Raw genomic sequence first — 12,406 nt, 5'->3', positions numbered from 1 at the left:
TTCAACTGCTTCATCAAAGACATCCTGCCTTCTAATATTCAGAAACTGAAATACGGGTTATTGATTCCAGTGCACCATTTCATTTCAATCAAGAATTGGACAACATTCAAACTGGCACTGTGAAGTGGCAAGTGACCATGCAAGTGTGTTATGGACCAGGCCAGACCCCTCAAAATATTATAAGAAGCTAGCCGAGACCCTCACTTTTTCTTATTTTAAGGGCAGATGTAAAGTAGATATTCCAGGTGTGATGTAGCTGGTTAAACCACTCGCCATTAAATAAAACAGAATTTATTTTAATACTACTGTTGAAACACGAACAAAAGAAAACAGAATTTAGAACAACACTACTATTTGAAAACCCAACTTAATGCAGCTGTTCCAATCCCTGCAGTCCAGAACTAGAGGGCATTGATTTAGTGAGAGGGGAAAGATATAAACGAGACCTAAAAGGCAACTCTTTCCCACAGAGGGTGGTACATGTATGGAATGAGCTGCCGAGGAAATGGTAGAGGTTGGTACAATTGCAACATTTAAGGGGCATTTGAATGGCTATATGAATAGGAAGGGTTTGGAGGGATATGGGCTGGGTACTGGCAGGTGGGACTAGATTGGGTTGGGATATCTGGTTGGCATAGACGGGTTGGACTGAAGGATCTGTTTCCGTGCAGTACATTTCTATGACTATGGAAGAAGTGGCCACTCCCCTGCCATTGTTTTCAAGTAACCATATCCAGACCTACTGGAACCTCGGCCTTTACAACCCCATCTTGAAAAAACCCAAGGACAACATAACCTTGTTAAAGGGGTAGCGTCATCACGAGTCCAACTATCTCCAACAGAAGAGGCCTACCACGTTCGTTGAGAAACAGCAGAATTACTGATAGAGAAGGATGAGGCCATGGAGGGATCCGAACACATGTTAGAGATTTTTTTTTTAAATTTGAAAGGTTGGTCACTTTTATTTTGGTTAGTGAGCTCATGAGTAATGGTGAGTTTGAGTTAGGATATGGCAGCAAAATTTATTTTAGATAAGTTCAAATTTCCTAAATGCAGTGTGGGAGACTGAGGAGGGGAGCAATAGAAAAGTCAAATCTGAAGGAACAAAGGTGTGGTTGCAGGTTTCATGGTTGAGGTCTGAGGTAAGGGTCCGTTGGTGATGTTACATAATGGAATTGTGTGGACATGGTCATTGAGAAGATTAAGAAGTCAGAGCATTGGCTGGGGTCATTTACACCAACCCAGTTTAGTCACGGCAGCTGGATGAAAGTTGGGGTTTTGGGTTTTGTCAGCACCAAAGGTACAGGTTTCAGTCTTTCCGATCATTAATTAGAGGAAAGTTCTTGTGTTGGAAGTTGGACAATCAGAATGACAAATTAGAGACCGTATCAGGGTCAAAAGAGGTGTCTATGTGCGTGCAGAACCTGATGCCCTTTTGGATGATATTGCTTTTGGGCAGTTTGTGTAAGAGAAATCATAAGGGATTCTCTCACTCTTACTCGGGAGAATAGAGTGGGAACATGCAGGGGCAGTGCTACTGAGCTGGAAAATGGGGAGAATGGTTTTGTCAGTTAGTCAAACGCTGCAGACCAGTGCTGAAGGATGAGGAGGGTGGAATTTCTGTATCATGGTCACAATCTCATGGCATGTAATTTCTAACATCAAAGGCCCCTTCAGGCACTGATTGGAAAACTTCAAATGTGGAGTCGTGAAATGGAGATAAGAATAGGGAAGGTAGCAAAACGTTCAAGGATAGATTTTTGAAAGAGAAGGTGATAGCACATTTGAAAAGGAGCAGTATATTAGCTAACACAGAAGTCCAGAAAGGGATGTTGAGTGGTTACTAGTTTAGTGGCATTTGCCTCCCAGGCTGTCTTTTGCTGTCTGTTCAGTCTTTTTGTTTGGTTGCTAATCCTTCTTATAAATGAGGCAAACCTAAATTCATGGACTTTTCTAAATTTGAGCTTGCATTGCATGTTTCTAGTTTTTGGCACTCTCCAATACATCACAGTTCGTTGAAGTATTCTGTAAAGTATTTCTCCAGAGTACTGTATTCTTCAGAGCAACTCGTCCTCAGATCTTTAACCTTTCATCACAGACAAAGTTTCTTAAACTTGGTATTGGTTTGGTTGCATTTTTTGTACTACCATGAGTACTTGCAAAATCTTGCTGTAATGTATTGATCAAGTTAGACTTGGCATACAGGCATGTCACTGTGTTATGAGGTCTACAGCGCAGAAAAAAAGATTAGTTGGCTCATCGTGTCTGCGCCAGTCAAGACAACACACCTAACTGTTCTTAACCCATTTCCCAGCAATGGGGCATAGCCTTGTTGTTGTCGTCATTTCTTGGGGATTTTCTTCTTGATCTGGCGATTATATCCCCAGACCTGATTAACTTCAGTTACTGCATTGCTAACTTCAGTGAGCTAGCTGTCTGAACTGTATTGTAGCCTGGAATTGATCCTTTACCAATCTCGTTTTCTTGTATGTTTTCGTCCATTCAATGTAATTTTGCTTTGTCTGTCCATTGTTTCAATTTATTTGGTTTCTTGTACTTGGTGTTTCTTTATTTGAAATATTCTCACCGCTTATTACTTTTTTCTGTAGCTTTCTTTATTGTACTTTTTCAACCTATAAGGGGCAGCATGGTGGCTCAGTGGTTAGCACTGCTGCTTCACAGCACCAGGATCCCAGGTTCGGTTCTAGCCTTGGCTGACTGTCTGTGTGGAGTTTGTACATCCTCCCCGTGTCTGAATGGGTTTCCTCCGGGTGCTCCGGTTTCCTCCCACAATCCAAAGTGTGCAGGTTAGATGAATTGGCCATGCTAAATTTTCCGTAGTGTTAAGTCCATCAGTCAGAGGGAAATGGGTCTGGGTGGGTTACTCTTCGGAGGGACGGTGTGGACTTGTTGGGTCAAAGGGCCTGTTTCCACACTGTAGGGAATCTAATCTGTTACTGAATTCTTTCATATTCTGCCAGTAAAGATGAATCACTGGGTGTTTCGAATCAACAATATTTTGAATTTCATTTGCTTGGAAACCTTTGGTGACTGCTAGAGAATATTTTAGTGTTGAAATGTTATTTTTATCTTAAATAAATTATTGCAATTGTACTTTCAGGCTCAGGCTTCATGAAGAAAAGATTATCAAGGATCGTCGATATCACCTTAGAACCTATCCAAATTGTTTTGTGGCTAAAGAATTAATCGATTGGCTGCTAGATCACAAAGATGCTGCTGACAGGAATATGGCAATCAAGTTGGTGCAGAAACTATTGGACCATGGTGTTATCCATCATGGTATGTTCGCATCAATATCAAACAATTCAAAAGATCATTATTTTTATGTCAGTGACTGTGCTTCCTACAATAAAAAGTTACATGTAAATTTGGCGGATGTGATTGTGAGGAAACCCAAACTTTACTTCTTGCTTTTTCAATATCCTTCCTTTTTTCGTTTCTCAGAATGTTTGCCATTCCAAGCAGCTAATATTTTGATGTAAATAATCTAGATCCAGATGCACTAATAAGTGGATTGTACAGCAAGGTTTACACTAATGTTAAACAAAATGACTTTACATTACATATTTGTAAAGTATGCAAAGTCGGACTGACCCCATGTTCTTTTTAGATTACATTACAGCGTGGAAACAGGCCCTTCGGCCCAACAAGCCCACACCGACCCGCCGAAGCGCAACCCACCCATACCCCTACATTTACCCCTTACCTAACACTACGGGCAATTTAGCATGGCCAATTCACCTAACCTGCACATCTTTGGACTGTGGGAGGAAACCGGAGCAGCCGGAGGAAACCCACGCAGACACAGGGTGAACATGCAAACTCCACACAGTCAGTCGCCTGAGGTGGGAATTGAACCCGGGTCTCAGGCGCTGTGAGGCAGCAGCGCTAACCACTGTGCCACCGTGCTGCCCATGTGGTACGGCCTGGCAGGGCGCTGATGTGTTGTCACAGAGTGCTTCAACATGGAAATATTCAAATGTTTATAATGCAGTTTTACAGATTGCTGCAAGTCAAATAAAATAAATGCTGATAATACATGCAGACTCCAGTATTTATCATTTCCCTGTTGATGCTGCTCCATCTCAAATACATCATTTGAGCAATGTGGGAATCTGATTACTTCCTGCTCCATCCACTCCTGCTACAGGGAAAAAGAATTCCATTTGCCATCTTCAGCTTTTCACCTTGCTCCACCAAACCTAGCCCCATGTTGGGGTCACAGCCAACATTTGTGAAGATAGTTCAGGAAATCCCATTTCACACATTGCTCAGCCTGGGATTTTATAAAGGGTGACAAATGTTTAGATTGCTATCAATTTTGCCTAAATGGAATGAATAGTTAAGTTACTGTAAATAATTAAGTTACTCTAAAGTGGTGGTTAGTTAAAATAGCTATAGAATCAAATAAGTGATGCAAAAGACGTAATTGTTCATATTGTTAAAAGAAGTACATGTCTTTCTCAACACATACCTTTCTTACTTCCAAACAAAGTTACTTGCTTGAGTTGGATTCTGTAAAGATGTGCATTACGTCTACAGTGAGAAAAACATCAGATTTTCTTAAACTTGTAAAATGTGGGTTACTCAGGTAAAATGTTTATTATGTCAACACATGGTTAATCTGTTGCCAATTCAACATTACAATGTTGCCAAATTAAACCAACCCAAAGATGGTTTCTGTACTGTTTTCTTCATTAAACAATGTATAAATCACTCCCCACCCCACCCCAAACCTCTTATCATTCCTGAAATCAAAAAATGCTGGACGTCACAGTGGGTCAGACAGCATTCGTGGAGAGAAAGTCAACCTAACATTTCTCTTCATGGATGCTGTAATCTCCAGCATTTTTTTGTTTTTGGTACATTCAGATTCCAACATCTGCACTAATTTGCTCTTAGTTCTCATTGTTCCTGTTGGTTTCAACTGTGATCTGGCTGTGGTTAATTGGAAAGCAGGATTGATAGGATAAAGTAGAGAGTTGATAAGAATCTCCTATAGATTGCTGCTGATGTAATATTGTGTTACATATAATAAGTCATTCCTGAAGCATCCCTAGCACAATGGCCTGGACTTTGCGATTGGCATTTGGGGACCCTGTGGAATCCCCATTATAGAAGATGTCAAAGGAATTTCTGGGGAAAATGAAACCTAGGGAGCGCTGGCAGTTCCTCTGTGCTGGGACCATTCTGAAAGTATCCATTAAATTGTAGACTGTGAAGGGTTTCAAAGAAATTAAGGCAATAGTTACTCATAGAATTTAAGATTTTAAAATACATAGTCTAACTCTGAGTAGTGATCCAACTGACTCCCGACTTTCCAAGCATATCCCTAACTACATTCCCACAGATACTTAACCATGCCCCCCAAGTCTCAGCCCGCTACGAGACCTGACCTCGTCCACCTGCTCCAGCCTTCTCTGCCCCAATCCCAGCTACCACCATTAGACTTGGGCCATTTTTAGATTTCAGCATAAAGCAACTGACTGATAAATGGTGCATGGTTTGTCCTCCCCACAACGTTCAGCACAGTAAGGGAAGTATAAGAATTGAAGTATGGCTCCATGCATTTGAAGGAGTCCTAATCGGAATCTGCTGTCAGAAATATGGAGCTCTTCTGTTCTATAAAAAAAAGGAGCAGAGAGGCAAGTTGTGAGCGATTGCCACTCCCTGAAAAATATAGCCCCATGTTATCTCATGTGATGGCTCTGACCTGTGCTCCAAAATATATTAACCTGTACTTTTCTGTGCCTTCTTTTTAGTGTGTGATGAACTTAAGGAATTTAAGGACGCCAAACTCTTCTACCGCTTCAGAAAAGATGATGGCACTTTCCCATTGGATAGTGAAGTGAAAGTTTTCGCAAGGGGCCAAAGGATATATGAAAAGTAGGTGGATTCTGTTTCAGGTGGACCTTTTGGACTCTTTATTCCCTCATAATAATTGATACCACTTTATCAACAGCAGTACTCTCAATCTTCTCTCCTTTTAAACATTGTATCCTGATGGATTTGGAAGGTGACTGAGGGCAGAATCTGATAGGAGTCTGGGATATGGCGAGAAGTGTTGCAGAAATGGTGGGAAATCAAAATCATCTCACACCATGTTTTATGTTTCTCACAAGCAGCTTGACAAGATTCACACTATGCTGTGGGGGGAACCAGATGACAGGGATTACCACGTGTTAAATGCCTTGTTAACTTCACATTAATATTCAGAATCCCATTTTACTGAAACAAGCTAGACATTGGGGAAACTCAACGAGCAGATACCTGACCGATTCAGTTCAGCGTGTGCTCTGAATAACCTCCATGGTGCCTGTGATCAAACTGCAGCCCTGGGTAAGATACATGGCTGCACTCAGTCCTCCTCCATGACACTGCTGTCTTTGCATTTGTTTGAGATGCTGGCAGTGCAATCTGCAAGCACATGGCTGCATTACATGGCACATTGGCAACTAACATTTGAAAGGCTGTAGCAGGTACATTTTGTGCACCCGATCAGGCTCCTAGTTTGCAGACTGGACTTGGCTGGATCCCAGGGCTGTTTGCTCCATCTCCCAGAGCTCAGTCACTTAGCCTCATTCCTGATGAAGAGCTTTTGCCTGAAACGTCAATTCTCCTGCTTCTTGGATGCTGCCTGACCTGTGCTTTTCCAGCACCACACTCTCGACTCTCACTCACTTAGTGCCTACCTGCTTATTCACAACATCTCTTCCTTGCTTTGTCCTACTTGCTGTGCTATGCTGTGCCAGTTAGTGCTCTTATACAATCAGGCAGCTTGGATTGCTAGTCAGCAGTCCTCAGTCTGGGAGGGTGGAGTGGGGGAGTTGGGATGGAAAGTGGGGGGGAGGGTTGGTTGGTTGGGGGGAGGTGTTGGTTGGTAGTGGACAGCTTGCTGTAAGGTAGTGTGTGCTGCATTAATCTTGCAGCTGTACAATGTACCAGAACCTTATGAAGCGCAAACACCACATACAGCAAGCAGATGAAGGAAAAAAGGGGGTTGGGAGGAGGGGGGAGTCTCCTCAGTAAAATCTGTGGATCCATTATTTGTCATTTATATAAATGATTTAAATGAGAACTTAAGGGGAATAGTTAGTAAGTTTGCGGATGAGACTAATTTTGATGCTGTAGTGGACAGTGAAGAAGGTTATCTGGGAATGCAATGAGATTTTGATGAGAGTGTTGTGGACCGTGAAGAGGGTTACCTCAGATTACAACAGGATCTGGACCAGATGGGCCAATGGGCTGAGAAGTGGCAGATGGAGTTTAATTCAGATAAATGCGAGATGCTGCATTTTGGGAAAGCAAATCTTAGCAGGACTTATACACTTAATGGTAAGGTCTTAGGGAGTGTTGCTGAACAAAGAGACCTTGGAGTGCAGGTTCATAGCTCCTTGAAAGTGGAGTCGCAGGTAGATAGGATAGTGAAGAAGGCGTTTGGTATGCTTTCCTTTGTTGGTCAGAGGATTGAGTATAGGAGTTGGGAGGTCATGTTGCGGCTGTACAGGATATTGGTTAGACCACTTTTGGAATATTGCGTGTAATTCTGGTCTCGTTCCTATCGAAAGGATGTTGTTAAACTTGAAAGGGTTCAGAAAAGATTTACAAGGATGTTGCCAGTGTTGGAGGATTTGAGCTATTGGGAGAGGCCGAGTAGGCTGGGGCTGTTTTCCCTGGAGCATTGAAGCCCGAGGGGTGACCTCATCGAGGTTTATAAAATCATGAGGGGCATGGATAGGATAAATAGACAAAGTCTTTTCCCTGGAGTGGGGGAGTCCGGAACGAGAGGCTATAGATTTAGGGTGAAAGGGGAAAGATTTAAAAGTGACATAAGACATAATATTTTCACAGAGGGTGGTGTGTGTATGGAATGAGCTGCCCGAGGAAGTGGTGGAGGCTAAAAGGCATCTGGATGGGTATATGAATAGGAAGGGTTTAGAGGGATATGGGCCAGGTGCTGGCAAATGAGACTAGATTGGGTTAGGATAGCTGATCGGCATGGATGGGTTGGACTGAAGGGTCTGCTTCTGTGCTGTACATCTCTATGAATCTATAACTGGGCCAGTGGGCTGAGGAATGGCAGATGGAGTTTAAGTTAGGTAAATGCGAGGTGTGGGTCAAAACAGGGCAGGACTTCCACAGGACTTCTGGGTGTGTTGTAGAACAAAGAGATCTAGGGATACAGGTTCATAGCACCTTGAAAGTAGAATGAAAGGTAGACACAACGATGAAGAATGCTTTCAGCATTCTTACTTTCATCAGTCAGAGCATTGAGTACAGGAATTGGGGCATCTTATTGAAGGCTGTACAAGACATTGGTGAGGCCACATTTGGAGTACTGCCTGCAATTCTGGGTCTCTACTATAGAAAGGATATTATTAAACTAGAAAGAGTACAGAAAAGATTTACTAGAATGCTACCCAGACTGGAAGATTTGAGTTACAAAGAGAGGTTTGATAGGCTACATCATTTTCCCTGGAGTGTGGGAGACTGAGTGGTGACCTGTACAGAGGTCTATAAAATCATAAAAGGCATTGATAAGGTAGATGGCAAAGAGCTTTTCCCCATGGTCGGGGAGTCGAAAACTTGAGGGCATAGGTTTAAGGTGAAAAGGGAGAGTTACAAAAGAGTCCAGAGGGACAATTTTTTCACACAGATGGTGGTGAATGTCTGGAATGGGCTGCCAGAGGTAACAGTGGAAGTGAGTACAATTTCATCATGTAAGAAAGGTTTAGACAGCTACATGGATGGGATAGGATGGAGGAATATGGGCCAAATGCAGACAAATGGGACTAATTAAATTGTGAAAACTGGATTGCTTGGGCAAGTTGGGCTGAAGGGCCTATTATTTCCATGCAATAGACCTCTATGACTCAAATGAGATATACCTTAGTTCTCAGAGGGATCTAAACAATAGGAATTGTCACCCAAAAGGGCCAAATTTGCAAGTAGTACACCAAGCCCATGTGCACAAACTGTTTCCACTGACTGTAGCTGACATTGTCAAACCTCCCCCCTCTTATTTGGCCAGGCTGGTGGGACAATGCATTGAACACCTGCATGGAGATACTCAGAAGCAAATGCATGAAAGTTATAATCAACATTTACATGCACTTTTCAAAAACAAGATATCCCTCTCCTCCAAAGTGGGTTCATTACACTTTTCATCTTATTCTCCCTCTAAGTACATTCCCTGCTCTGGTGCAGAGACCATAGGCCCCAGAGCTTTGGTATGGTAACTCTGCTGATGCTTGTGTCTAGACTGGCCAGACATGTTGGAAGTCTTTGACTGTTCTTGACTTGAACTTCCAAGGGTCAATATGGAATAGAAAGGATGAAGGATGGCCTGGCCACCTCTACAGTGGCCTGAGTAGAAGCAGTGAGCAGTGCGTGTGGTTCCATCTCTGGCTGGGTGCCCCTTGGCACCACTCTGGCTCCTTGTGAGGACGGGGCCTTGACCTGGACTGGGGTCAAGATTACACTAGATGGCTGAGAGTGCTCAAACTTGGGGATGGGGTGATAGATTGTGATGTCACAAAGGATTGAGGAGGCAGCACAACATTGAGTGTTGTGTGAGGGTGGGGGCAAGAGTGAGGGAGGTGATAGTGAGAGTGGTGGGGCATGAGCCTTTGTGGGAGGCAGGTGCAGTAGCAGAGGGAGAGAAGAGTGTGGCACTCATCCTGACAGAGTGGGGATGATCATTGAACCTTAGCAGAATTGTTGGCTGTTCTTCTGTTCACCCTGGAGTTTGCACTGACCTGGGTAAGCTCAGCAGGCTGGCAGTGTCTGGTGGCATGGCCTCCTCTGATGGTCCTCTGGGAAGAGGGTGGTCCTTCTCTGAACCATCCTATCCACCAGGACCTCCAGCTCCATGTTGGTAGATCACAGTGCCATTTTCTCTTTCTCTGATATCTTATTGGCATATCCATCAATGAGAAGGGGTGTCTTGGAATGCCAGAGCTTCTCCAGGTGAACTGTGGTATTTTAAAGATGACACAGAAGCTGTCAGTCTTCGGCTGGATATCTGCTGAGTAGCTTTTTGAGTTGTGGTAAATTAGGACAGGAATTGGATGTGAGAGACACTGTAAGATGGGGTAGGCAATTAATGAACAAGTTTGACAAGGTAGGATGAGAAAACTTGCTGGACCCCACAATGAAAAATCACGTGAAAACTAAATGCAACTCAGACTTAACCAAAAAAAATAACATTCAGCTGTGAATTTTTTTTTTGGGCAAATTAAAAATGTTGGAAGTATTCAGGAGGTCAGGCAGTATCTCTGAAAAGAGAATCCGAGTTACTGTTCCATGTTGGTGACCTGTTTGTGAAAGTGTTTCTGTTGTAAGGTTCATTAACTATCAAGTACATTACACATGCAGGGTAAATTAAGTGCTTGATTTTCAATCTGGAGTCAGTAATTAGTAACACGGGTCATTGGAAGGTTGTTTCAAAAATAAGGTCAATGTGGATTTAGAAGCATTATTTAGAAGGCACCATTGTTTTAAAGGCATCATAAACGTCTCCAAACTCTCACTTCCCCAATGTCACCTCATTCCCCCATGTATCATCTGTTGCCATCCATCTAGTTTCCCAATTGTAATTCTCAGCAGCCATGCAATGGCAATGAAAATCATTTTAATACAATTGGAAAAACATTAAAGATTTTAAGAAAACCCTGCATTCAAATTTATTCTATTGGGGGAAAAAAACAGGATAAGAAAACGTTGCAATCCATTATGCGCCATAAAGTTTGGAAACAAGCTAGACACCACAGTGAAATCCTATTTTGTTCTGAAAGACTGGTAGAAGTTTCAATGAGCCCTTGTTTCATACCTTAAGAATGTAACGTAAGTATGAGAAACCGAGTGAGCAATTTTGCCCCTCCAAGTTTGCTCTGTCATTTAGTACAATAATGGCTGATCTCATCTCAGCCTCAACTCCACTTTGCTCTTCATAACCCTTTTAACAGTCGCTAATTAAAAATCGGTGTTCAATGTTAATGTTTTCCAAAGGTTGGGTGAGGTAAGTGGCTAAGAGGGTGAGTTAAGGTGATGGAGTGGAAGATCAGTGGGCCAGGTATTTGGGTAAGGCAGGGAGGCTAGAGGATGGCTAAGGTGGTAAGTAATTAAATAAAGACATGGGATAGTGTGGGGAAGAGGACAGGATCCTGTTTGCAATATGGAAGAGTGTGGTGGAGCTGTTGGGACAGGGTCAGGATGGGGAGGTAGAGTTGAGGTCAGAGTTGGGAATGCATTAATTTTCTTCAGGTGGAAGGGGGGTGCTGGAGATCAGAGCCAAGATTGTGGGCGGTACAGTGGCACAGTGGTTAGCACTGCTGCCTCACAGCGCCAGAGACTCGGGTTCAATACCCGCCTCAGGCGACTCTCTGTGTGGAGTTTGCACATTCTCCCCATGTCTGCGTGGGTTTCCTCCGGGTGCTCCGGTTTCCTCCCACAATCCAAAAAAAATGTGCAGGTTTGGTGAATTGACCATGCTAAATTGCCCGTAGTGTTAGGTGAAGGGGTAAATGTAGGAGAATGGGTCTGGGTGGGTTATGCTTCGGCGGGTCGGTATGGACTTGTTGGGCCGAAGGGCCTGTATCCACACTGTAAGTAATCTAATCTAATCTAGAGTGGTGCTGGAAAAGCACAGCAGGTCAGGCAGCACCTGAGGAGTAGGAAATTCGACGTTTCGGGCAAAAGCCCTTCATCAGGAATGAGGCTGGGAGCCTCCGGGTTGGAGAGAGAAATGGGAGGGGTTGGGGCTGGGGAGAAGGTAGCTAAGAGGGCAATAGGTGGATTGAGGTGGGAATGAAGGTGAAGACGATTGAAGAGGAGGGTGGAGCGGATAGGTGGGAAGAATGATTGGCAGGTAGGACAGGTCATGGGGATAGTGCTGAGCTGGAAGGTTGGAACTGGGGTAAGGTGGGGGGAGGGGAAATGAGGAAACTGGTGAAGTCCACATTGATGCCCTGGGATTGAAGTGTTCTGAGGCGGAAGATGAGGCGTTCTTCCTCCAGGCGTCGGGTGATGAGGGAGCAGCGGTGGAGGAGGCCCAGGACCTGCATGTCTTAGCAGAGTGGGAGGGGGAGTTGAAGATATCTGTGGATGGTTAGTGGGCTAGAAGCTAGCTGGTCAGCAGTGAGTCAAGGAGGGAACTTTCTTGTAGGATTCCAAATACTGGGTAATTGGCTGTCAGATGTTTCACTTTCCAGGGCACCTCACATAGAGTCAACTGTGTCAGACATCCATATGTCTTGATTCGCAATTCATGTCTATTCTAAAGCAATGAAGATCATCCTATTCTTTAGGAAGATATGGGCCGAACCCAAGTTAAATCTGAAAATAGTCGAGCATCTGAATTGTAAATAAAACCTTATTCCACAGT

At 43.6% G+C, this 12,406-nt stretch overlaps 1 protein-coding gene across 8 annotated transcripts in view; it reads left to right on the top strand.

Moving 5' to 3' along the window:
* deptor (DEP domain containing MTOR-interacting protein) overlaps positions 1-12,406 on the top strand; it is a 134,306-nt gene that overhangs the window by 29,877 nt on the left and 92,023 nt on the right. For all 8 annotated transcript variants that reach the window (XM_043688969.1, XM_043688968.1, XM_043688967.1 and 5 more), the window contains 2 exons: positions 3,122-3,300; positions 5,784-5,907. In XM_043688969.1, coding sequence (XP_043544904.1) covers positions 3,122-3,300; positions 5,784-5,907 — 303 coding nt within the window. The remainder of the gene's footprint in view (positions 1-3,121; positions 3,301-5,783; positions 5,908-12,406) is intronic.

The sequence above is a fragment of the Chiloscyllium plagiosum genome, chromosome 4 (assembly GCF_004010195.1).
Source record: "Chiloscyllium plagiosum isolate BGI_BamShark_2017 chromosome 4, ASM401019v2, whole genome shotgun sequence".
Taxonomy (NCBI): domain Eukaryota; kingdom Metazoa; phylum Chordata; class Chondrichthyes; order Orectolobiformes; family Hemiscylliidae; genus Chiloscyllium; species Chiloscyllium plagiosum.
Note: the sequence above shows the minus strand (reverse complement) of the source record. Positions and strands in the feature narration are given on the sequence as shown.